We start from the raw sequence: 26,876 nt of genomic DNA, 5'->3' as shown, positions 1-26,876 counted from the left end.
GTTGTGAAGTGTACAGTACTGTTCTGTATAGAGTACAGTAGTGCAATACCTGACCAGGATGTCCAGAAACAAGCGTGAAAGCAGCTGAGAAGTGCAAAGCCATAACGATGGAGACCAAAGTGAAAATAATTGAGAGAACGGAGTGGGGTGAAAAGGTGGTAAACATTGCTTGACGTTGTTTTATCATGAATCGTTCAACCATTTGCTGACCATTCTAAACAACATAGACAAGATCATGGAAGATGTGAAGTCTGGGTTAGGCAATAATATCAAAGAAGCGTGGAAACGAGGAGATGGAGAGTCTTCTCAGTGTGTGGATGCAGGATCAGCATCGAATCCATGCTCCATCCTGCTAATATACTGTGCGTAGACATTCGTGTCAGTATCCTAATACATAGACAGTGTTTGATGAACTTACGAACAATTTGGACTTATGAAATGCAACCTCGTTTGTATCTTACTGTAATAAAAATAATAATCTTAGAAGAACAAGAAAAACTGTGACATCACATTTTTCACACATTATGACATCATAAGGCTGATGTTAGAGTGCTTGGGCCCTTATTGATATATAAACACACAACCTTAGGTAGTTCTATAGGAAAACTTGATAGCACAGGAAAACTTGATAGCACGCGCAGCCTTTCTTTCAGCGTCTAGCAACAACCAATATGACGTCATGATGTCACCGCGCCAGTAAAATGGGAGCAGCTGGTATCCTAACCATAAGTGTGTATAATTATTTCAATATTTTATACCTGAATTTTGTACTTTTATATATTTCGTATTGTTATTATTTTTTTATTTAATAAAAAAAAATCCTTTCCTATCCTGTTTAAATGTCTATGGTTTCCAAAGTAGCCTTATCTAGTGCACTAGATTACTCCGGATTGGGATGGCGAGGTAGCGGATACCGGGGCGGGGGTTAACGTTGTGTCGCATTGCGCATGCGCGAAGTCGTGACCGCGCAGTTGTGTGAGACATTTGAAAGCGCGTGAAGTTTGTGCACCAGCCCGGCCGCCGCTAAGCAACAGCACTTATACTCCGAGAGCGCACGGTGAGCACGGAAACTCCACCTAACGCTGTATTTATCGGCTTCACAATCCGTGTAAGGATCTTTTCTTGAGTAGACAAATCGTTTAGGTCGTCCTGGAAGTCGTTTGTGCTGAGATTGAAGTGAAGTGAAAGCCGTGCTGCAAGTTAGCAGGCGGTGTGAGGGGTAAAGCTAACGGTAGCACTTTAGCTTCTGTGTGCTAGCTAGTTCGAGCTTCAATATCAAAGCTTTAGATTGTTGAATATTTGATAAACTAATATTACTATTAGACAAAATTTCAAGCGAATATTCTATATTTATATTCGCAGCTTGAGGGAAATCTATATTCCACTAATCTATTGTTAGCTAGTTTAGCTTAGCAGTAATCATGGCTGCTTTGCGGATGGATGAATTAGCATAAGTCACTTCATTCATAGTGTTTGGGTTAAATACAGTAGATAACAAGCTGGCTTGCTTTAGCAGCAGGATAAAGCTGTACATGTTATCCTTGTGGTGTGTGTGTTTGTGTGTATAGATGAAGCAGTGTGTGTGTGTGAGAGAGGGAGGGAGCTCAGGCCTTGCTCATGCACAAATCACCCCTCGTTTGTTAAACATCTAAAAATAGTTTCCCTTGGTTTTATTATGAAACCCAGCAGAATGTAATTTAATGAATCACTTGTTGATGGTGAGAATGTTCCTTAAACATAATCTGTCATCATGATTTGTCACCTTCACATGCCACATTAAGCACTCGAAGTCAGTAATCAGATGCAGTCAGTTTTACGCTACCTCCTGAATACAAACTGTTAATTAAAATTTCTGATTTCTGCAGCTACTATGGAGCTAAACGACGCCAACCTCCAAACGCTGACCGAGTACCTGCGGCAAACACTAAACCCCGATCCTCTTGTCAGGCGTCCAGGTATCTTTTTTTATTTTATTTTTTTATTTTTATGTGTAAATCTGAATTGATCAGGTCTTATCAATACCTAGCATATGCTTCAGGAAGAATTGGTTGTGTTTTCCTACAGCGGAGAAGTTCCTGGAGTCGGTGGAAGGCAGTCAGAACTACCCCATCCTCTTACTGACGACGCTAGAGAAGTCTCAGGACGACGTGATCCGAGTCTGTGCAGCCGTCACCTTTAAAAACTACATCAAGAGGAACTGGCGCATTGTAAGTTCGGGATTTAAGGAGAGAGCTGAAGAATATACCAAGCTGTGAGGAGGTTGTTTTAATCATGTTTTTTGTTTGTTTTAGATTGAAGATGAACTGAACAAAATTTCTGATTCGGACCGGACAGCTATTAAGGCGAACATTGTGAATTTGATGCTGACCAGTCCGGAGCAGATACAGAAACAGGTATCGACATTGTTCTAAACATGTGCCCTTCTGCATGTGAGGTCTTTTCTCATTTCTGAGAAGTTATCCAAGTTGCGTGTTTTACTTAATACCAAAACAAAATGTATCTTATAAGGGCAGATTTTCCCCCCAAAATCTTGTCATGCTTGATGTCCGTTTTTTTCTTTTTATTATTATTGAATCTGTGGTTGAGCATCCGAGCAAGAAATGCAGTTCAAATACATACAGATTAGGTTGATTTGATACGTATAAGTGAGTGAATCTCATGTACCTGAATTCTTGATTGCCATCTGGTTATCAAGGATCATGTTGGCATTCTCGTTGCATGAAAAGAAATTGTGTCTGACCAGCATCTTCACTTCATGATGCATGGGATTGCATTTTGCACTAGCATTAGACTATTAGTTATATAACAGCTTTTGTGCCACACCGCACTGTGCTAAGCTTAGTCACTGCTTTCACATCCTTCAATAAAGGGATTCTCAGCTTTTTATATAGATGTAAACCCCTTCACTCGTTCTGACTCAGCCTTTAAGAAACCATAGTGTGTAGATATTAAAGCATATGAGGTACATTCAGTACATAGTGTTCTATACCATAAATCAGAAGTAATTAATCTTTTGTTCTATAAGATTAGATCAGATTACTGTCTGCTTTTGGAGTTGCTTTGACAATAACAGCAGCATTTTAATACACGCAGTTTATCATTTTACGTTGCATGCTGATGTACGTGCATTTTATTTTACCCATCAATGTTAAATCAGTGTTGAAATTCCTATCAACATGAGACACAATACAAATAAAATAATTTATGATTTCGACACACGAGTGCTCTAGATCACTCCAGAATGAGCAAACTGTGCTGTTGGTAAGAGTTGCAAATATCCTATGATTTAGCATACAGGTTTTATTTTTAGAAAGTTATAATTTTTTTTGGCTGGGGTTATTGTGCCTAAAGTGTATACATATTTTATCAAACTACTGCTCATTGAAAAATATTGCACAATGGCCTGCTGTAGTAACACCACAGGCCACAAGGGGTCAGGGTTGAGAAACATTCATTTATCTTCTATACCTCTTATCCTGTGTACAGGGGCTTTTTGCAGGGTGCCAATCCATTATGCACACACACTGTGGGCAATTTGGAAATGCCAGTTAACCTAACCTAGGTGTTTTGGGATTTTGGGAGGAAACCTGAGTATCCGGAGGAAACATACCAAGCACGGGGAGAACATTCAAATTCCATGCACTCAGACCACAGAGGCGGAAATCGACGTGTGAGGCCACAGTGCTGCAGGTTGAGGAACACTGCTTTTTAGTTCCTGACTCTGCATCATTTTTCAGCTTGATAATGTTTATTAAAACAAGTTCCTTCTAACAGCCAGATCTTCAGTGTATATGCATATGCAGCAGATATTCGGATTGGGGAAAGGGGGGGGGAAAAACTGCCACAAAATCGAGACGCTTCACACTTCTGAGGAATAAAAATAAAGTTAACTTACTATAAATGGAAAAGTTTTCTTTAGCGAAAGTCAATAGTTGGGAGGTTTTTTTTTGTTAGTTTTTTTCTTCCTGAATGTTTGACAGATGAGTTAAAAAACTGTTTGTTTGTTTTTTTGTTTGTTTTTTGGCCAGGCAACTGTGTGAAGGAGAGGGGGAAAAACAGTAAACTGGATATGTTATCTGCCTGTGTCAAGCTTGTCTCACACAGTACACTATGTTGCTTTTTATAAAAAAAGATAAAACATTCATCTTAATACCTCAGCTTTTTTCCCTCCACAAATAGTCTCTGCTTTCATACAAAAAGTAGCCAGTATTTGAAACAGAATTGTATATCATTGGTGAATTGGATACTTGCAGTTTAATTTTTATCATCTTGTTTTGTTTTTTTTTTGTTTTTTTTAATAACAAAGTACAAAAGGCATTCCTGAGCCAAGTGCAAGTTGCTTGTTAATAAAATTTTGCTTACAGCTCTGTTAAAGACATGAACAACAGACACAAACTACTTTTTGGCTTAAGGGGAAAATTAAATGGTTTATTTATTTTAAATGCAGCAGCTTAAAGGCATTAAAATCTGGTCATGATTTTCCGAATGTGTCGATTTTCCTCAGCTGAGTGATGCCATCAGTATCATTGGGCGAGAAGATTTCCCTCAGAAGTGGCCTGATCTCCTGACGGAGATGGTGACACGGTTCCAGAGTGGAGATTTCCACATTATAAACGGCGTGCTACGCACCGCTCACTCACTTTTTAAGCGGTAAGTCATGGTTTATTTACTTGTCTGGAGTATAAAGGATCAAAACGTCTTTACCGTAATCATCTACTATCATCTAATGTTTTTTTTTTTTTGTTTTGTTTTTTGCATCGTAGCTAATGGTGTATAAAAACATCTGTTTTTTTTTTTTTTTTGCTCAGGTATCGGCATGAGTTCAAGTCTAATGAGCTGTGGCAAGAGATCAAATTGGTGTTGGATACTTTTGCCCAGCCTCTTACCGAGCTCTTTAAGGTGAATGAATACACGGGTCCCTTTTTTTTTTTTTTTTTTTTTTTTAAAGATCAAACTATTGTAAGAAAAGAAATATTCACCCCCATCCAACCCCCCCCCCCCCCCCCCCCCCCCTTACAGGCTACAATCGACCTGTGTCAGACTCATGCTACTGATGTCAACGCTTTGAAGGTCCTCTTCTCCTCCCTCACACTCATATCAAAGCTGTTCTACAGTCTTAACTTTCAGGTATAGTTTTTACTGTTAATTTTTTTACTTTTTTACTGTTTTTTTTTAGTTTTTACTATAGTTTTTACTGTTAATTTTTTTTACTTTTAGTGTCTTCACATTTTGCTTTTTAAATCTTGTTCATACAGGACTGTGATTAAAGTGATACAGGATCAGGTTGTACACGTTACATGTTCTAGTTTGGTTAACGTGTTGTCTCGCTCTACACTTTGTCCAGGATCTTCCGGAGTTCTTTGAAGACAACATGGAGACATGGATGACGCATTTTCACAATTTATTAACCTTGGATAACAAGCTCTTACAGACTGATGTGAGTATTGTATTTCTCGTTTAGATAAGAGCAACATGATTATTAGGAGTAAGCAAACAAAGCATGGGCAAATCCTTTTTTGTTTTACGTAGTAACATGCCAATTATCTTTACCACCTATAGCAGGCTGTTGTAAATGTTTAAAGCATATCTTGGGAACGTTTGGTGAGAGAAGGGACACTAGTCCATTGAATTTTACTTCAGAGATATGGAATTTAGACAGGTTTACAAATTCAGATGGACAGGTTAATTTCAAATTTACTGTACTAATTGACATTGACAACTTGGTGACATTTGTCAGAGGAAAGTGGAAAGATCTGGGCGTCTTATGTTAGGGGGGTTTTGTCAGCGACATGCTATGCAGCTAACTAAGTGGTATATGATTTCTTTCTCAAACAGATAAATGCGTACTCATTGCTTTAGATTCAATGGACAACTATGTCAGCTTATTGATTTTAATCTGATACTGATGCTGATACTTTACTGTAGAACTCATTTAAGGATAAGCTTTACTTTGTTTCTGATGCAGTGTGCAGACGTGTTGATTTGACGTCACTCTGCGAACAAGGAAATAATTCTTTACAAAAACAAACTACTTCAGGTTAACAGTTAACATGTGTTTGTGCTTTCTGCAAAAAACAGCAAACTGGAATAAAAAAGAATTTCAAAGAGTGTTAAAATTTTTTTAAGAATTCTAAATGTGTTATTTAAAAGAGCAATTGTTGACGTTGTTTGCTATAGTTAGTGCTGTTATTGTTCTTAAACAATTTAATACCTAGATGAGTGTGGTTAAAAATAAATAATAAAAATGTTTTTGCTGCCTATAAAAAGTTTGCACAAAAAAAACTCATTTAGACAGCTCCAACAGTGCAATTTGTTCAAGTATTAATATAAGTTATTTTGATCCTTAGATGGTCTATCAAAGTTTTTACAGGTTTTGGTGGGAAAATTTAATGAGTTAATTTAATGTGTTTTTTTGACGTTTGTGATTTCAGGATGAGGAGGAAGCTGGTCTCTTGGAGCTGCTGAAATCTCAGATCTGTGATAATGCAGCTCTTTATGCTCAGAAGTACGACGAGGAGTTTCAGCCCTACCTGCCTCGCTTTGTCACAGCCATCTGGAACCTGCTGGTCACCACGGGGCAAGAGGTCAAATATGATTTGGTAAGTTACGAGCTTTCAATTGCTCAGGTTGCCTGTTCTGGCAAAATGAGCAAATGGTGACGAGCAAAGCATCATCTGAACTGCAGTGAAAGCGCACTATGTGTAAAATGGTATCATGTGGTTTATTGTTGGCTGTCACAGCTGGTGAGCAATGCCATCCAGTTCCTGGCATCGGTGTGCGAGAGGCCACACTACAAGAATCTGTTTGAAGATCAGAACACGCTCACCAGCATCTGCGAAAAGGTCATCGTCCCCAACATGGAATTCAGAAGTACGTGCAGCAATTTTTAAATCAATTTCTTGCCCTTGAGGTTTGTTTGCTTTTTGCATTTTTTTTTTCCTTTTTGTTCGTAATCACTGTGTTTGTATTTGGGGTGTAATCAGGTGCGGATGAAGAAGCATTTGAGGACAATTCAGAAGAGTATATCATAAGAGACCTTGAAGGCTCAGGTATGAATTTTCATTAAAATTACTAATTTCTTCTATGAAGATAAATATTAATGTTAAACTTGTTAATGCATTCAGAAAAATTTATTATTTACTTATTTCAATGGTTTACTTTTAAACACCATAAAACTCTGAATTACTACAGGTAGTCCACGAATTATGAGCAGTCGAGTTAAGAAATTTTCTTAGATACGAACAGACTGTTTACCAGACACGGAAGTAGCTCACGTGTATTGTACAAAAAATAGACATTGCAGTGCACCACACAGCAATATTTACAATTATATACAATAATTTCCGTGTATAAGTGAATGTATAAAATGTTTGAAGTCTGGTATATTGTGGGGCTGCGGTATATAATGGGTTTTGGCCCAAAAAATGGGGAAAGGGGTCAGAGATTTGGTCAAGTGGCTTGGTATGCTTTACAATCGAAAAAAAATGGGCATCCTATGTTGGGGGGTTTTGTCAGCAACATGCTATGCAGATAACTCGGTGGTGTATGATTTCTTTCTCAAACAGAAAACTGCGTAGTCATCGCTTTAGATTGAACACACAACTATGTCGGTTTGTTGAGTTAATCTGAAGCTGATGCTTGTGTTTACTGTAGAGCTTATTTAAAGATAAGACGCTTTCCTTTGTTTCTGATGCAGTGTGCAGATCTGTTGATTTGACGTCACTCTGCGAACAAGGAAATAATTCTATGCATATATTCGTGTCATAGGCGTATAAGACTCAGTTTGTCGGACTTCAGAACAAATTGGACATACGAACGTGCTCCCGGAACGGAACTGGTTCATAAGACGAGAACTACCTATAAATGTTTTTTTTTCCCCCCTCCTCCTCAGACATTGACACGAGGCGACGGGCTGCCTGTGACCTGGTGCGAGGACTTTGCAAATTTTTTGAGGGTCCTGTGACGGCCATTTTCTCAGGCTACGTAAACTCCATGCTGACTGAATACGCCAAGAACCCAGCAGTGAACTGGAAGCACAAAGACGCTGCGATCTACCTAGTAACCTCACTAGCCTCCAAAGCCCAGACACAGAAGGTTAGGACTTGGTGTATCTGCTCCATTAATTTCTGCAATAATCACTATAGAACTATGCTAACTTTGTTGTTTATTGTATTGCCCTAAGGAGAGCAAAAAAAAGTTTCTGATTAAGTACTCTTTCTTTTTTTGAGCAGCATGGGATCACACAAGCCAACGAGCTGGTGAACCTGACTGAGTTCTTCGTGAGCCACATCCTACCTGACCTGAGGTCTCCCAATGGTAAACAAGATTTACTTATTGATCTGGATTGGGTGTAGCTACACTGCTGCGGCTAAAATAACACTGGTTTGTCATGTTTCCTTTACAGTAAACGAGTTTCCTGTCTTAAAAGCAGATGCCATAAAATATGTTATGACTTTCAGAAGTCAGGTAAGCTCATCTCCAGTTTAACATGTTTAAGGAAAGGGATGCGTGCTATTGTCACATTTTTATTTATTTTTTTGTCTCTTCCAGTAAAAAACTAGAATTAATGTTATATTGAGCTTAAAGGAGCCATAAAATCTGTACTGTGATTAAAATTACCGAAGCAGCAAAAGCAGTTTTTCATCTGTTTAGTGCTGTGTGCTTTAACTGAATGCTGAAGTATATGTATCTATTACAGATAATCATCTCGGATTAATTATTAAATAAAACATACTTATTTCTTCTTTTATGCCTTAGCTTCCCAAGGAGCAGCTGCTAGAGACCCTTCCTCTGCTGATTGCGCACCTGCGGGCCGAGAGCACTGTGCAGCACACCTATGCAGCTCATGCTTTAGAGCGACTCTTCACCATGAGAGGAACCAACAACTCAACACTGTGAGTGCAGCTATCTAGATATCTAGGGGGAAAAAACGGTTCTGAGATGACGGGCAAATTGATTCAGTTATAAATCGTGATTCTTTGGTGTGCCGATTCGTGTATCCATATGTTCGAATGGCCCAGTCAAAGTCCAGATCTAAATCCAATCGAGAATCTGTGGCAAGATCTGAAAACTGCTGTTCACAAATGCTGTCAATCTAATCTGACTGAGCTGGAGCTGTTTTGCAAAGAAGAATGGGCAAGGATTTCAGTCTCTAGATGTGCAAAGCTGGTAGAGACATACCCTAAAAGACTGGCAGCTGTAATTGCAGCAAAAGGTGGTTCTACAAAGTATTGACTCAGGGGGCTGAATAATCACGCACACCCCACTTTTCAGTTATTTATTTGTAAAAAATGTTTGGAATCATCTATGTTTTTCCTTCCACTTCTCACGTGTACACCACTTTGTATTGGTCTTTCACATGGAATTCCAATAAAATTGATTCATGTTTGTGGCTGTAATGTGACAAAATGTGGAAAAGTTCAAGGGGGCCGAATACTTTTGCAAGCCACTGTACATATTGTGGTATTTCACAATGGTTTTTCGCATTGTGAAATACCACAATATTTGCTCTTCCTTGACTGTATGTCAATCATAACTTTGTTCTAATAATAGATTGGTGTAAATCTTTTTTTTTTTTTTTTTGTTATATAAGTTATAAACGGGTGCTGTTAGTGAATTTATATAAAACTTTTAACTTTGCACAGGTGTTTGTTTAGGAAATAATCAGAGCTGGAAGATTACTATAACCCAGTGTTTCATAGTAATGTACATATTTGTGTTTTTCTGTAGCTTTTCAGCTCCTGAGATTGCACCTTTCACAGACCAGCTCCTCAACAACTTGTTTAACGCTCTGGCAATACCTGGCTCGTCGGAGAATGAATACATAATGAAAGGTAAGATCTGTTCCGATACTATATGACAAAGTTTTCTATAATTTTATGCAAAATCTGGCACACGAATCTTGGAACTTAATTTCTTGTCTAATACTTGTGCACTTGTATGTAAATAAATGACATCAATTCTCATTACAGCCATCATGCGAAGTTTCTCACTTCTCCAGGAGGCCATCGTGCCGTATATACCTACACTGATCGGCCAACTCACCCAGAAACTCCTTCTAGTTAGCAAGGTAAAGAAAATATATATATAAAAAAAAATCACATGCTTTCAATAGAGACTCCGTAATGACGAGCTTTGAAAATGTCCAGTCAGACAGCCCCTGTCTCCAGTTGTGGCAGTGGAGACACAGACAGGACTCAGATCAATAGCCGTCCAGTAAAGGGGACATTTCCCAAGTAGGACTTGGTCCTAAAGGCAGGATGGGATATTTATTTAACATTTTTTTAATTTATTTTTGGTATTTTCCAGACTGGCTAATATTGTCTGTTTCACTGTTTTTTCTGGGTTAATTGCGGATGTATTGTTCAATTTTAAGGAGCTAAAATTCCAGGAACCGCTCACGTCTAACAGCAACTTGTCATATTTGCACTGGATTAGTATTACCTGGGGACCTTGTGTGATGTGTAATAATTGTCTCTGATCTTAGTCCCGTGTTAATTGGCGGGGTATTTTTGAAATCACACAAGGTCCTCAGGTAATGCTAATCCCCACGAATTGGACATTATTTTTAATATGAACTTAAATCATTATTTTTATAAATCCTTTCAAGTCAAGTATGTAACTTAATTTTAAGTACATTTTCTGTTCCCCTTGACAACAGTCTCTTGTAATTGATTTTGCTTACAGTAAAAAGTATTGGATTTCTGTATGTGGTTTTTGTAATGTATAAGAAGTGCAGCAGGAATAATGTCCTTACGTGGTGATTACAAATACTGACCAGTCTCTGAAACATTAATCTTTTGACTTATTCAAGATATCATGACTGCTTAAATAGAATTTCTGTGTTAAAGATCAAACTTTCTCTGTTTGATCAAAGGGCGTATGTCCAGTGCATGATTTATTAGTTAATAGAATTAATAATGTTTCTGTTAAAGAAACCACTTTGAATGTTTTGTTGTTTATCCAGAATCCCAGCAAACCCCATTTCAACCACTACCTGTTTGAGTCACTGTGCTTGTCCATCCGGATCACCTGTAAGGCCAACCCTGTGACTGTGGGCAGCTTTGAGGAGGCACTCTTCCCCGTGTTCACAGAGATTCTTCAGAACGACGTGCAGGGTGCGTTTACTACTCACAAGCCTCCGATTTCACCTTTAACCCCTTAAGGAGCACTGTGGACATACTCAGATGTCCTATCCTGTTGTTTGTTTGGTTGGTTGTTTGTATTATATTGTTACATATTCAACGTGTCATTTGAAAGCTTAGATTTTCTGGAGTAAAATAAAACCCAGGAATGGGTTCACAATATGCAGCATGTTTTGTGATGGGGCACTACACTATTTTATATGCCTTCCAGCTTGTTTAATGTAAAACCATCCAGTGCTCTCAAAGACAGGGATCGTTTTCGAAAGATTATTTTCACATTATGGACAGTTGCTCACTCCCTCCCCCTTGACTAGCGTTCACATTATTTTTATTCTTTGTACTCGGGACACGTCTGCACTCTCCAGTACAGCAGGTGGCAGTATGCGCCTACTAGGTTTGTGAGCTGCCATTAAACACAGGAAAAGTGGGCCTCCGAGTGGCGCAGTGGTAAAGCGGGGGGAGGGATGAGAGGTACTTGCGCTCCCACATTAATCACGGCTCTACAGCCAATCAGGGGCGTCTGTGAGTTTGCGCACGCGGAAAGAGCGGCTAGCGCTTTCCTCCAAGTGTGTTACTCCGCCCTTAATGGTGCGTGAGCAAGCAGTTCGAAAAGATGCGGTCGGCTGACGACGCGCGGTTCGGAGGAAGCACAGGATAGTCTTCGCCCTCCCTACTGAGTGGTAGTAGTAGCCTTAATGTGGGAGCCCGACTACGACTAAATTAGGGGAGAACATTGGAGAAAAAAAAAACAAGAGAATGAAAAAGTTAACAGTGTGGACGAATTGATCAAAATGAACCAGACTGATTGGCCTTAAGCTCAGAAGCTCCTTTCTAGTCAGCATTTTTGCATACCTGCATTTCTAACAGAATAGAGACTCCCAAATGACAAGCCTTAAAAGTGGGTCAGGGATTAGCTCAGTGTGTAAAGCATTGGCCTACAGTTCAGAAGGTCCCAGGTTCAAATCCCACAACCCTAAAACTGTTCATATATACTGTAATGATGTAAAAATGTAAGTCATTCTGGATAAGTGCGTCTGCCAAATGCCTTAATGTAATGTAAGTGTCCAGTCAGACAGCCCCTGTCTCCAGTTGTGGCAGTGGACACACAGACAGGACACAGATCAACAATCGTCCAGTAAAGGGGACACTTCCTAAGGAGGACTTGGTCCTAAAGGCAGGACGGGATATTTATTTAAAAGCTTTTAATATTGTCTTTTTCACTATTATTTTCTGGGTTAAATGGATGCACTGGTGTTCAACCAGTAGGATTATTTTGTCATTAAGTCAATTTGACCCCACAGACTTGCAGACTCTGGGGTCAAGTGTTCTCGGAAACTATTCCGAGGCCCTAATGTGAAAAACGTGCTAACGACCTCTTTAGCCCTGAATAATTGAGGCATTGTGTGTTTAGTAGGAACTGGTGAGGTTTGTGTGATCTGAGCTTATGACCTGGCAATCTAAAATAAAATGTAAAAATATGTTTAAGGAGCTGCTCTTTTTCTGTAGTTTAGCCATTATTTCCCAAACGATTACTTTACTAAACTATAAGTAACAATTTTTTTTTTATTTAAAAGGGTCTGTGACCTGAAACAAAGAAATTGAAAATAGTAACTACTTCCTGTAAATGAGTTTTTTAAGGGGTTTTATTAAAGCACTTATTTTTGGTGTAATAAATGTCTCTCTTCCCTACCCCATGCAGAGTTTGTGCCGTACGTGTTCCAGGTCATGTCTTTACTCCTAGAGATCCACACTAGTGCTATCCCTTCCTCCTACATGGCCCTGTTCCCCCACTTGCTGCAGCCTGTCTTATGGGAGCGCACAGGTAACATCCCACCTCTGGTGCGCCTTCTGCAGGCCTACCTGGAGAAAGGAGGAGGCAACATTGCCAGCTCGGCCGCAGATAAAATCGTGAGTGCAAGTTTGAGCCCTCTTGATGTTTATAGCTTTGACATGGTGATGAAACAACATGGAAAATATTGGGTTGTAGTTGAATTTATGATCTTTTATTACCTGATTGCATAGCTGTGGGCTTATATATTATGAATAATGCTCAAAATAGAGCTTAAATATGTTATGTAACATATCGAGATTTTACACACTAATCTGTCAGATTAATGTGCTGCTGTACATTCTGATCTTCTGCACGTTTTGCTTTGCTCCTCCAGCCTGGTCTCCTTGGAGTGTTCCAGAAGCTCATCGCCTCTAAGGCCAACGACCACCAGGGCTTCTACCTGCTTAATAGTATAGTGGAGCACATGCCCCAGTGAGTGTCACCACCTCTGAGAATGTTATCTTCAGTTTAGGAATTTATTTCGTCCTAATTGTGTTCTCTCGTCTATCTCCAGAGAATCGATTAGTCAGTACAGAAAGCAGATTTTCATCCTGCTCTTCCAAAGATTGCAGAGCTCCAAGACTACCAAGTTCATAAAAAGTAAGTTTAGAGAGAACAACACTGATTGCAGGACAAGGAATTTGACATGGTTATCACAGACGGTTGCTAAATTTATTTTATTTTTTCCCCCCTCATTCCACGTCACCACAGTTTTGTGTTTTCTCCACAGGTTTCCTCGTCTTTATTAACCTCTACAGTGTTAAGTATGGGGCGATTGCATTACAAGAGATATTTGATGACATCCAGCCAAAGTGAGTAGTAACCCCTGCTGAAATATATCCAAACTACTGTAAAAATAATTATGAATGCAGAATAATTTGATTTCACTTTGTTCGCTGTGACTTCAAGCTGTTTGGTTGATTGACAGGATGTTTGGCATGGTGTTGGAGAAGATCGTGATCCCAGAAGTGCAGAAAGTATCAGGGCAGGTGGAGAAGAAGATCTGTGCAGTAGGCATCACCAAAATCCTCACAGAGTGCCCGGCTATGATGGACACAGAGTACACCAAGCTCTGGTAAGATCACAGTGGTGTTCTTTAAACTGAAAGTTCGCAAACGATAGGAACGTTTGAGTAAACACAAAAGTACAGTGGAACCTCGGATTAAGAGCATAATTCGTTCCGGAAGCGAGCTTGTATTACAAAACACTCGTAAACCAAATTTTATTTTCCCATAAGAAATAATGGAAACTCAAATTATTTGTTCCACACCCCAAAAAATAAATACATAACAATTATTAAAACTAAATTTAAAGTAAAAATAAAACAAATTAACCTGCACTTTACCTTTAGAAAAAGTAAAAATAAATCTCGACAGATAAGTGTTTCCGTGTGTGATATGCGTCCACACACACACGGAAACACTTATCTGTCGGAATTTATTTTTACTTTTTACACACACACAGCGCCAGACACACACTGCCTTGCACAGAAACTCTGCTCTGTCGCAATTCTTTTCAAATGTAATGTGCCGATTCATTTTATTATTATTTTTTTATTACTTTATAGCAGTGATTCCGTTAGTATGCGCTCACGCGAGTGTGACTAGCGATGTTCCTTGCTATTTTTTCAGATAAAACAGTCTCTCCGTTAATGTGTGTGTGTAACACACGCACGCTATCGTTTGTAAAGGTGAGTGTGTTGTTGTTGGCGAGAGTGTGTGTGTGTTGTTGTTGTTGTTGTTGTAAGTGAAGAAGCACTGTGTCAAATTACACACACACACTCACCTTTACAGTCCCCCTACCACCCCATCCTCTTGGCCTCCCACACAAACACAATCAAGAACAATCTGTAGTAGTACAATCAACCCACGCAAAATCGTAGTTCAGGCCCAAGTCGTTAGCAGGTTTTTCCTTTGAACCTAAGTTATAATTGTTCGTGTAAATTTATTATATGTAAATTAAACCCTCCGCAATTTTTGCAAAAGCGTTTTTTTCACGCTAAACTATTAAGAATGATACCATTTGATTAATTTTGTAACATAAATATTAATGTAAATTCAGCTCATTACTGTACCTTTTAAGAGTAATAAATTAAATAAGCTGAGTTTGAAATAAAATTAAAGTGTTTTGGAAGTGTATTTAGGGTTACTATAAACTATAAAAATAGGCTTCTTTTTTTTTTTTTTTTTTTTTTTTACCACTTCCAAAGTGTGTTCCAAGAACATACCCCCCCGGCCAATTTCTAGGAGCCAACTGTATTATAAGGATTCACTGTGAAAATGCCGAACTCTAAAGCATCCCCTGTAAGCACTTTCTTGTCTTCCTGCAGGCCTCTTGTCCTCCAGGCCCTGATCGGTTTGTTCGAGCTGCCGGAGGATGACAGCATCCCTGACGATGAGCACTTCATTGACATCGAGGACACACCGGGTTACCAAACCGCCTTTTCCCAGCTGGCCTTCGCTGGAAAGAAGGAGCACGATCCTATTGGAGATGCTGTCAATAACCCTAAAATCCTACTGGCCCAGTCCTTACACAAGCTCTCTACAGCCTGCCCTGGGAGGGTAAGGATACACAGTACACACATTACACATCTCATTATTGTTCCTGTCGATGTAGCTGTCTGATCTGCTACACGTTAAAGCTGTTAAAAGAAATCTAAATAATCATGAATTTTTTATTTTTTTATTTTTTTTTTATTCATGCACAAAAAGTTTTAGACTCGTGTTTTTCAGATAATAGTTGCGGATTAATGGATAGATTTAACTGCGTATAAACTAAATCTGAAATAAAAGCATAGTCAGGCAACCGGTATGTTACAAAATTATATGTATTATATGGAGTTTTTTTTTTTTCTTTTGGCCAGGTTACCTCCATGCTGAGTACAAGTCTAAGCGCCGAAGCACTGCAGTTTTTGCAGGGTTACCTCCAGGCGGCTTCGGTCCAGCTCGTCTAAGGCAGATGCTATCGTCACTTCGGCCTCAGTGTCTGTGTGCATTCAGACTGATGTAACTAAACACCCACCAACAGAAGTAACATCTTGTACCCTCGAGCATCACAGCTGCGTTTTTAGAATGGACGTTGACCGAGCAGAACATAGCAAAGATACCCGAGTAAAGAAGACACGCTGCTTTGTCCACACACTCGACACCACCCAGTTACAGATTTGTGATCTTGCAATTCGATCAGACTCTTCGCATCTGTTAACAGTCCACAGACATCAAAACATACAGGCTCTCTAAAATGTTCAAAAGTGACATCTTGGACAACATAAACACGATTACATTTGATGTCTTTAACATTAAGTGGGATTTTGTTTCTCCATATAGATCCAGGAGTGGTTTTTACTGGTTAAATAAGGGCTGTCATTGTGGCACTTAAAAAAAATCATAGCTCTTTTTCTTTGTTGCATGTCAGTGTTTTTGTCCGGTCTTAGTTTTAAGGCTTTGTCTAATTGTTAATAAAGAAAGGCACTTGTATAATTCTCATGACTTTTATCCCTTTCTATAGCAAAGTATTGTTTGCTATTACACAAAATACCATTATACTGCAATATTATCCCATCATGCATTAACAGAACTTCATTAAGAATGTTTAAGTACTGATTCAGTTTCTTACCACCTGCGGCCGAATGCTCGTATCTAATTGATCAGAAGTTTACAACAGCATATTCTGGGTGTCACAGGTTATAAAGTCGAGCTATCAGATTCTGTTTTGGTAAAATGGATTTGTTACATGACCAAAACGCATTTCCTGTGGGTGCAGACCAGGAGGAGAAGCCTCAGGGTTGGGGCTACTCGTGAAGTTTTGCCCCCGCTGTGGTTCTTGCTACCACCTTGTGCTGTTATTGAGTAATTACTTTTAAAAAATTAAGTTTTTGTTGAAAGGAAAAAAAAGCTGGATATTTTTATACATTGTAAATTTTCTGGTATAATTGTTAGCATTCGAGTACAGTAGTATTTATTCTGATATATTTTCTCTTTTACACATTGAAAAATTTACATCAGGCCCAGCTATTTCTTCAGAGGGTGTTTCTTCTCTAGATATAAGGCCGGCCTTTTCATTAAGCTTCTTTTCTGTACCTGTTATATACAGTACCGTTCGTTTTCAGGTTAATTCATATTGCATTTCAAATAAAATGCTCAAGACTGTGTTCTTCCTCATTTTATATTCATTTATCATACTGTACATATTAGAAAAATCTGGTGATTTATTTGATTTAATCTGCTGAGCATTTAAAATTATAATTTTCTGTGTAGTTCCAATCAAAACTAAACTTTATACTAACTTTCTATAGTTTTTCTAAAATAAAACCCAATAGCTTTCGCAAGTAATTACTCAATTATACCACACACTATGCTATGGGGTCACTGCAGAGGTGGGAATGGAATAGTGATTAAAATCAATGATGGGAATGGGACCAGAATCAATCACCAAAGGGTAAAGAATCATCTACTGAGTTTACACTGTTATTCAGTAATTTGGCAACAACTTGCATGTATGAAGCTGTGAAAGAAACCGCTGTAGGAAGTGAACACTATCCTGTGTTTCCCACTAATAAAATATCAAGATGTGGACGTACTAGATTAAACAGCACACTACTTGAGCTACGGATAGGGCTAGGACACAAAGAAGAGAGATAATACTAAACATAATGTTTAATAAGTGCTAAACATTTAACAAAACTAACATTTGTATTCAACCCCTCCAAAAATTCTCCATAAACAACTTCACAAACTTCGTCCCCTTTAAAGGTGTGTTTTTCGACAAATTGTTATATCTGCATCAGTGCAGTCCTTTCTCATAAATACAGTTTACAAAATGTCATAAGGGATTAATCAGTTAAATCATTGCTGTGTTTACCCTCATCACACCAGCTGTTTTCTCTAGTGAAAATGAAGCCCTTAATACACACTCTATGAACCTATAGTCTACTGTATAAAACAATCATGCAGTTGCTGTTTTTATTGTCTATATATAACATTGCGCAGCGCATATGGCATTAACTACCATAGAGTTATGCACATAAATGATAAAAAAATAGTGACAGGATTCAGTGCACTCGTTTTAACTGCATAGCAGTGTGATTTACAGAGATAGAAAAATCAGTTTTTTTGTAATAAATGTTGTATTGTATTAAATAATGTCCCAAATCGTAAAATACATTTATTAGCCTTAGAGTAGGGTTTTTGTCACTTTGATAAAAAAAAATACTTTTTTTAATGAATAGAGAACAAATAAAAATATTTTAAAGATGCTTTGTTTAATTACATTAAAACAATGTTTGTCTATATTAATGAATTTGAATAAATAGCCAAGTAGCTATGAAATTTTAAGGGGTTGAATAGAGAACCTACTGTCTTATTTATGTAGGTAAAACACTAAATTAAACTAGATAACATAATGATCACAGTATTAATATTCATATTTAACTGTAGATAGAAGGTTTTTCGAGTCACATGAAAAAAAGAGATGTTCTATTCTTACCTGCTGCTCATTTGGAGACCTACAGTACTCCCATGTGACTTGTAAAACCTTCCATCTCCAGTTCTCTGTTCAGTTCTACAGTACTCTGAAAGCGCAGCCTCTCAGGCACATTAACACTGTGTTCCCAACATTGATTGAAGTCATTGCATCAGAAACTATTTTTTAAATTTTTTTCGTCTGCCAGTTTCTAACAAAAAGCAGCAGTATTGTCAAAGAATTAACAGATAAATGTTTGACATTATTGGCCCCCACACAGTTTATTCAATTGTCCAGCCTGATAGGTATGTTGTTTATATTGCTAATCAATGTTAGTTTAAAGTTATTCACTGTTTTCTGGTTACATTTTTCTGATTGTTCCTGTACATAGAAAAGGGTTTAAACGGTAAACAGCATGTGTGATCAAGAAGACTCATTTGAGTACTGATTCTGAACAAGTCAAATATGTGTTAAACATCCATGGGGGCTGAGCCACCCTTAACTGAAAATCCTAGAATCGACCCTGGTACCAGCACGTGGAAACGAAGAAGCAGATAAACTCGCCAAACAAGCACTCGAAAGCAAAAATGTTTCAAATAAAAATCCCAATAAGCAGAGCAGAAGTAAAAAAAAAATAAATGGGCTGAAGAAGAAACAGGTAGAGGTATGCATAAACTTCAAAAATAGATGAACAGAGGGAAAACATGGGGTAAAAACAGAAGTGAGTTTTGTTTTGTGTCAATCTGATGTTCCACACTCCAGTCCAGCAGGTGGCGGTAATGCACATAAGTGGGGGGTAACGCCCCGAAGAAGAGGGGTGTCAAAAAGTGAAGGCAAGCACGAGGAGGACCAAAGGAGAGCGTAGTGGCGGGAGACGAGCGAGGTTAAACACAACAATAACAACCGTCAGATATCTTGATTTGTGCAACACGACTCAGCTTCCGGACATTAGGCCGGTGCAGACTTCGGAGGAAATAAACAAACACCAGGTAAATCAGTCCTTAATATTGTCAAAGTGAATCTGGTCTGGACCTTTAAAGAGGTTTAACTGTGTCACGTTACTAAAGCTGAGGCAGGTGAAAACTATATATTAAGTTATAAATGCAGTGCGCATGCGCATTAACAAAAACTTCAGAACGTTTCAGCTCGGTGTTTGAGGTTCTGTTAAACTTATAACGTTCTAGAAAATTCCTTTAATCACGAAAATGTATTTAAACAAATAGAGGAAGTTTAGATTAACACTTGATGATTTTTTTTCTTTTCCTTTATTAAGTTTGACGCAGTCGCGGCCGTCTGCTAAAAATAACATGTAGTTAATAGTTTACTATAAAATGGTGGATAATGCATATAAGTAGATAGATTTACAGTATGTACAAAATATCAAATAGTTATTTGGCAAGATAATTAAAATGGCAAAGTAGTAAAAAAAATAAAAAAAATAAATATATATATATATATAGTTATTTGGCCCCAAAAAAAACGCGTTGCATTTTGGCTAACTGCGTAGGTGACTGAGTTTTTATTATTATTATTATTAAATCACAAAAAAGAGTGAATTATACAAATAACTATCCACCGTTAAGTAGATGTACAATACTGTATAAGCAAACAAAAAATATATACAAATAAATAATAACAGTAAACAGAGTAAACTAATAAATAAACAAACCAATAAAATACTAAAAAAAACTGACTAAGGAGCAGGAAAATAATCAGTCTTGCATTGATTTAAATCAGACTGTCAAGACAATAGGAGAGAAGACTTATGATTTTATATTAGATTTAACTACTTTTGTATTTCACACAAAAGTGATGATTTAGAAAATTTATATTTTATGAATGTACTGTAGAACTTTGCCATTCAAATATAAAAGTTGACAATATATTCGAATAATTTGTTACTATGGCGGAAAAGATCATTATATCCTTTAATGTAAAATTATAAGTGATAAATAAAATATAATTTTCAAGTTGCCACCAACACGCTTGTACCACACCACAAGTACGAGAAAAGGATGACAATACATTATTTTTGTTGGTTGCACAATGTACATAGATCCATAATGTCCACATGTTTTGCATTTATAGAATTTATAGATTGAGTTTGTTTTTGAATAAACCAGACACTTTTAGACATCACCTTTTTCATACAAATCTAAATGTTATCTTTGCCATATACATCACTGATTCAATTTAAAATATATTGTGATCTTACACACACACACAACCATATACTTATGGACTCAGATGTATGCTGGGATACCATCAAGGTAGAAAGTTTTCTCAGTCGTCAACTTATCTTCACAGATTGTGTTACCGTCACATGAACTTGCTGCGGTCAAAAAGTTTAACGGTTGCTGCTGGAGAAGATTTCGGGAAGCAGCATCATTAGTGTTGCCGAAGGAAAAAATAATGTTTCTGCGTGTGAAAAATAAAAACATGGACTGTTGTGTTTTTCCCTTCCAAACCACATCCAAATAACACCTGTTATTATTTATTGTAGGACCATCATAGTGAGGAAAACCATGAAGTTGTGTTTATGGCTGGACGTGCCTCTCATTGGTAAGCATCACTAAAAACAACTTTAATCAATTTCCAAAATTGAATTGTCTCGTAGTTACGATGCTCTCTGATTTCTTAGTTTCCCTGTTAATGTTGTGGTGCCAAGCATTCAACGTCCGTGAAACCTCAGTTAATGAACCCGTGACATTCCCGTGTACCTGCCGTGGAAACTCGCCAGTGGTTGAGTGGACCCGCTTCATTCCCAGTTCAACCCGCATTGCTTATTGTCAAAGGCAGACATGTCAGATTGAAGAGCGTTATGAGGAAAGATTTGAAGTGTCTAGAGATACCAGCGGAGGAAATTACTTCCTGAGGATTAACGCGGCAGCCTACAATGATGGCGGGTCCTACAAGTGCACCTGCAATGGAGATGAAGTCACTGATGTAAAACTTAAAGTCTATTGTAAGTATGATAATGTTACTCCTAACATGTCTGTAGTAAAATCTAAGCTGCCTAACTGGGACATGTGTAGCTTACACTGAAACACTGTTTGTTTTTGCCTGACAGTTGCCATAGTCGTAAATGCTTTTGAGGGGAATAACATCACTCTGCCGTGTTACGCAAACACTCGGCGTGATGCCAAGGATGCGCAGTGGAAGAAAAATGGGGAAAAATTGCTGGAGTACCCTGGTGTGGTTACAAATGCCTCAGGGGGCAGATTTGCAATGTCACAAAATGGCTTTAAAAGAGGTGATTTGTCACTCTACATCACGTCAGTTCAGAAGCTTGATGCTGGATTTTATCGGTGCCTTATTCATGATGAATCTCGTGATGGTGACCCAGCTGCTGTTCTACTAAAGGTGGAGGGTAAGTGATTTTTTTAATCTACTTTTTAAACTTATTTATAAATAAAGTTATAAAAGCCATTTTCATTTATAATAATCTAAAAATACAACTTGTTTTGCTATATTTTTCTTTAGTATACGAACCACGGCCAACCCCCAACAGCTACGGACAACTAGCAGTAGGACTAGGAGTAGTACTGGGCCTGGTCCTACTCGTAGACATTGTCAGATTGATTACATTCTTTGTGAGAAGATTTAAAAGACCACAAAATGCATCACCCACCCGTGTGAGCACTCCTGTTCAGGAGGAACAACAAATGTTCCCGAAGACTTCTTCAACACGGCCAATCCGGGACTAGTTCTTAGTCAACAAAGATCTGGCACACTGCATTTTTTTTATTTTTATTTTAATTTTTTAAATCGGGGAATTATGTAGAAGGACAATTTAGAGCGCTCGCCCTATCATCCGGTGAGCGCTGGTTCGAACCCCGGATGATGCTGTTTTTCTCTTACAGCCGGAGGCACAGAGAGAGCTGATTGGCCAAGCTCTCTCAGGGGGGAGGGATGAGAGGTACTTGCGCTTTCACATTAATCACGGCTCTACAGCTAATCAGGGGCGTCTGTGAGCTCCGTAGAAGTTACGACTGCATTATATTTGCTAAAATGTGAATCACGATTTTTCAGTCTGAGAATTATCATGATTCTCTCAGTTTTTTTTTTTCTTTTTTCTTTTTTATTCCTCCAACTAAAATATTTATTGCACTTAAAAATGCTGCCTACACAGGACTTTTACAGTAACTGTAGTCCTGTAACAAAAAGGCACAATTAAAAATAACTAATAAATATTTTATATAATTCTACTTCAGCCAACTACAGCACTTTTACATAATTTTAGTTAACATCCTTCTAGTATATTTCTACCATCTATGATCTGTTTTAAGTCTTTATGTAACAGCTAGAATTAACACTTTAGGTTTAAATAGGTTTAAGGATTAGTTAACCAATAGAGTAAGTTATAGCTCAATTAAAATTGCACGTCTGTCTTTAAAAAAAAAAAAAAAATTATGCACTTTCTGAGTATTTGTATTTCTGTTATTTCATTATAGTGCTACATCGTTCAGATTTATTGCACTTTTATTGTAAGGGATTTGAGTCGATTCGACATTCGGTCATTCCCCATGGTTCAGCAGGCACGTGGACCATGGATTAATCGTGAAGTTTAACCATCATAGTGTATTACTGTTTACAAACTAATTTTACTGCACACGAACAAATGACAGTTTTCAAATATATATATGTTTCTTGCCAAACAATCCGAGACCAAAAACAGCGGTATGATTTGAACCGTAAGCTTTGTGATCCATATAACAATAATTGACCAGAATCTAATAATTTGAGAAGATGCAGTTTAAAGAAAGGGAGAGCAATACTAATACAATTTTTTTTTTTACTCAGGGCTTTTAATATTAACATTATGACCCTGTCTTATAGATCTTTTATTCGGGTGAGATTAACTTGCAATATTTATTTGACAGCCTAAACATCGCTGTTGAGGAGCACCATAACTATTTTTACTGCTTTTTGTTTCACTACTGATTTATGTTGCTGCGTAAAAAATATATTATTCCTTTCCATTCCATTTTTTTTGTTGTTTTTACTGTCTTTGGTGGCTTTTATTAAATGTCTTTTGGTCTTCATTTTAGATAAGATATTTTTTAACTTATTGAGTTGTATAATTAATCTTAAAAATAGGTAAAGGATAAATAATGTTAACTCAAATAAGCATTTAAAATTTTCTTGTCCTACATCTTTATTTGCACTAATAAAGTTACACCAAGGTCCAGAAAAGAATTTTTGGTGGGGGGAAAAAAAAGTGTTTGCATGCTAGAGTCATATGTGATGGTCTACTGAAACACAACATATAAAATAAAATATATTTTGAATGTTTACATAACAATACATTCAAGCTTTCTGCTTTAATTTAGGTTAATTAACCCTTGTTTTTAGCTCCCACTCATAATGTTCCTTACACTTTTGACCAGGATCATTTTATTCCATTATAAATCCACAATAATACAGATATTATCACCTTATGTTGTATTAGCTCTTTTTTTTTTTATCCATTTCAGCTCTTGTAAATCTTTTTTTTCAGGGAAAGTAACATTATGTAGATATTATTTTGACCATAACAAATTATATGAAACCTATTGTACTATTTATCACAGAGTAATTATGTTTACTAAAGTTATTTTCTGAAAGCAGTAAACTTAGTTTCTAAACTGAACAGAAGCTCAAACACAGGAAAAAATAACTATATTACAGTACAACCGTAATGCTTGAAGTAAACACTGTATGATAAGTATAATCACATTTACAATTTTCTCATGTAGCTCTGAAAAGACTTGTCATCCCTAAACCCCCTAGTTATATTCCTCAGTTTTCTCCTCTCATGTTGGGTAATATACTGAGCTTATTGCATCCCTCACTAACTCACTGTCTATACCGCTTTATCCTGTATTCAGGGTCGCGGGGGCCTGGAGCCTATCCCAGGAGACTTAGACAAACACACATACACACACTCACAGCATGTACTTTGCAAATATATACATCACATCTATGGCACTGTCGGGTTATCTGGGAATTTGCACATCAGCTTTTGCTTTAAACTCAGAAAAAAACATTATCAAACTACGGGGGACATGAGGATCAACTCTGGAATCACTTTTTATTTCTTGTGTCTGACAGCATTGCAGGTTACACAACAATCGTTCAAAGTGGTTTTAACTAAGTGGTTGCTAACATTAAATGGACAACCCCAAAAAGGGTTCATCACTATTTCTGATAAATAACAGATAAATAACTATTTCTAATAAATATTAGTTAAATAAAATGTAAACAAATACAACAAAATTGTTTAACTAAGCTTACTATTCCATAAACCGTTTAGGAAACATGTAATGCACAACATCATATTACATTTTTTGTGAAAACATGCAAACACTTAAACAACAATCATAGTATAACATAAGTTACTGCTTTTCAAAATAATGCAGTTTTTTTAAAAAACCTATAAGAGGAATAATGGGGAAAATAATCCTTCGTCCATCTTTTTACATACACAATACGTTGCACTTGTGCTTATACAGTACCAATTTAACACAACATTTCAGGACAGGTAATATGCTAATATGCAGTTGTATGTCTTTGTAAAAAATGAAACTCTTCTAAAATCAGTCCCATGTATTTAATCTTTTCATTTCTCCATATGTCGCGGTCGCTAAGTTCATTATATCCCTTTTTCTAGTAATTATTTGCAATCGGCTTTACAAATGCCGCATCTCTAAAAAAACACCATCGATCCATCTTTGATTTTGCATTCTTTTACCTTCGTGGTTTTACCATTCTTCTGGATTGAGTATACTGTATGTCTGGATATGTGTTTCCTTGCTCGTCCTGTTCTTTGTCATCTATTCTTTTAATCCAATGAAGTGGCCCTCTGTCTCTCAATTGTTTATACTCTTCTTGGAGTTTTGAGTTGTTAAATGTTTCACCCGTTTCGCTGACAGCATCTATAATTACCTGTAACGGTAGAAAGCCTTCCTTAATTTCATATAAAATGTCTTTCATTTGCCTGATTCCGCTTTCCCACCATTTTTTGAAGTAGATTGTGTTATTTCCTTCTGTGATGTTGCGATTCAGGAATAGGGGTTGATTTAATAACTGTTCTCTCCGTCTAGGTAAGTCGTATAACATATCATTTTTAGTTTTCATCCATAAAATATCACATCCCATGGTAAAATTCCCTGCTTTCATTACATAAAACTCCATAATTTTTTTTCACATTGCTGTGTTTTTGTTGTTCAAACATTTCTGTACCACCTTGACCCTCAGACTTTTCTTTCTTATAAATGGGTCCCATCCCTCTCTCCTCTCTTCTCCCTATTAAGGTTTCACATGCCACCGTCACCCTTCCTTTCTCCCACAGAAAATGTATCATTTACTTTATTCTCTTGTATATCCATAAGGGCATTGGTGTTACTGATAGTACGTACCACAGTGTAGATAACATTAGAACATTGGTTACCAGTATTTTCTCTTTAATTGTTAGGTTTCTTTTTTCCCAGAATTATAATCTTTTTTCTAGTTCCCCAAGTGTGTTTTCCCAGGTGATCCCGGTTGCTTTTTTTGAGTTGGTTCCTATTTGTATTCCTAAGATCTTTTTGTTCTCTGTTTCCTTTTTAAAGCCCATTTGCTCTGGTAGAGACTCGGTTTCCCCTATTGGTTTGTATGTCCTGTTCGTGTAATTTACTTGTGCACCCGATCCATAACACGCTTTTCACACTTTTAACTTTCTTTACCAATAGTGTTGTATCGCCCGCGTACTGGTAAACTGGTTCATGTTGTGGATCTGTCTCTATGTTTATTTCCCCTTTGTTTCTCCATCGGCTCTTAATCCTAGAGGCTCTGCTATCGGTTTGCTAAAACTTTTGTTAGGATTTTAAAATCTGTATTTACGTTGTGATTGGCCTAAAGTTTTAAAGATCCGCTTTACTTCCTTTTTTCTTTTATACTAATTTCATGACTCCTGTTTTCATTGTTTTCTTGAGTTCTCCACCTGTAATTTTTTTCCCCATAAATCTCTTTTAAAACTGGTATTAGCTGTGTTTTAAATATTTTGTACAATGTTATTCCGTCTATTCCGGGGCTCTTTCCTGTATTTAACTGCTTAATTACGTTTTTTATTTCATCCTTTTATTTCTTCATCGCACATCTTTTTGTTCACTTCTGTTACTCTTAGTGCTCCTTTCTCCCTCCATCGCGTATTTCATCTTGCTTCTTATAATTTGTTATAAAGCAACTTTTATTCCACTGAGTTTTAAGAGTGTTAACCTCAAGTCCATCCCTTACTTGTACCATTGCAAATTTGATTTCCATTCATGTTAACAGCCCAAACCCTTCGTAGTCTCAAGCTTTCCTAAAACAAAAAAAAAACCTTAGGAGCTTTAACTACTCCAAGTTACTGTACTGGCCATGTTACTTAGATTTGTTTCTTAAGGCATGACAGTTCATTTGAAGATTTAGAAGATCTTATG

General features: G+C 37.3%; 2 protein-coding genes across 3 annotated transcripts; both read left to right on the top strand.

Moving 5' to 3' along the window:
• The first annotated feature begins 954 nt into the window (after positions 1-954).
• Positions 955-16,456, top strand: cse1l (CSE1 chromosome segregation 1-like (yeast)). Of its 2 annotated transcripts, none has more exons than XM_053484409.1 (25): positions 955-1,057; positions 1,866-1,955; positions 2,065-2,207; positions 2,292-2,393; positions 4,505-4,650; positions 4,809-4,899; positions 5,020-5,127; positions 5,345-5,437; positions 6,432-6,599; positions 6,741-6,870; positions 6,984-7,049; positions 7,892-8,094; positions 8,232-8,316; positions 8,405-8,466; positions 8,758-8,894; positions 9,730-9,833; positions 9,972-10,069; positions 10,967-11,117; positions 12,844-13,052; positions 13,310-13,407; positions 13,490-13,575; positions 13,706-13,787; positions 13,904-14,050; positions 15,305-15,536; positions 15,839-16,456. In XM_053484409.1, exons 2-25 carry the CDS (start codon positions 1,871-1,873, stop codon positions 15,926-15,928), a joined length of 2,916 nt encoding a protein of 971 aa, XP_053340384.1. In that variant the 5' UTR covers positions 955-1,057; positions 1,866-1,870; the 3' UTR covers positions 15,929-16,456. The 2 variants fall into 2 exon arrangements, with proteins under 2 accessions (XP_053340384.1, XP_053340382.1); XM_053484407.1 differs by having other exon boundaries at positions 1,005-1,108.
• A 2,816-nt stretch (positions 16,457-19,272) lies between these two features.
• Positions 19,273-23,634, top strand: LOC128511151 (V-set and immunoglobulin domain-containing protein 10-like). The gene is made up of 5 exons (XM_053483834.1): positions 19,273-19,424; positions 20,939-20,997; positions 21,077-21,400; positions 21,506-21,805; positions 21,919-23,634. The coding sequence occupies exons 2-5, from the start codon at positions 20,961-20,963 to the stop codon at positions 22,140-22,142; spliced, it is 885 nt and encodes a 294-aa protein (XP_053339809.1). The 5' UTR covers positions 19,273-19,424; positions 20,939-20,960; the 3' UTR covers positions 22,143-23,634.
• The last annotated feature ends 3,242 nt before the right edge of the window (positions 23,635-26,876 follow it).

This window comes from Clarias gariepinus, chromosome 23 (genome assembly GCF_024256425.1).
Source record: "Clarias gariepinus isolate MV-2021 ecotype Netherlands chromosome 23, CGAR_prim_01v2, whole genome shotgun sequence".
In the NCBI taxonomy this organism is placed as follows: Eukaryota; Metazoa; Chordata; class Actinopteri; order Siluriformes; family Clariidae; genus Clarias; species Clarias gariepinus.
The sequence above is the reverse complement of the archived record's forward strand: the minus strand, read 5'-3'. Positions and strand labels throughout refer to the sequence as shown.

What these genes read in the sequence shown, in the direction of transcription:
- cse1l (XM_053484409.1), top strand. Translation starts at nt 1,871, where the DNA reads ATGGAGCTAAACGACGCCAACCTCCAAACGCTGACCGAGTACCTGCGG. An exon ending in GGAACCAACAACTCAACACT is followed by an intron (nt 8,895 to 9,729) that starts GTGAGTGCAGCT and finishes GTTTTTCTGTAG; the next exon opens with CTTTTCAGCTCCTGAGATTG. An exon ending in TTTGATGACATCCAGCCAAA is followed by an intron (nt 13,788 to 13,903) that starts GTGAGTAGTAAC and finishes GTTGATTGACAG; the next exon opens with GATGTTTGGCATGGTGTTGG.
- LOC128511151 (XM_053483834.1), top strand. Translation starts at nt 20,961, where the DNA reads ATGAAGTTGTGTTTATGGCTGGACGTGCCTCTCATTG. An exon ending in GCTGGACGTGCCTCTCATTG is followed by an intron (nt 20,998 to 21,076) that starts GTAAGCATCACT and finishes CTGATTTCTTAG; the next exon opens with TTTCCCTGTTAATGTTGTGG. An exon ending in TGTAAAACTTAAAGTCTATT is followed by an intron (nt 21,401 to 21,505) that starts GTAAGTATGATA and finishes TTTGCCTGACAG; the next exon opens with TTGCCATAGTCGTAAATGCT.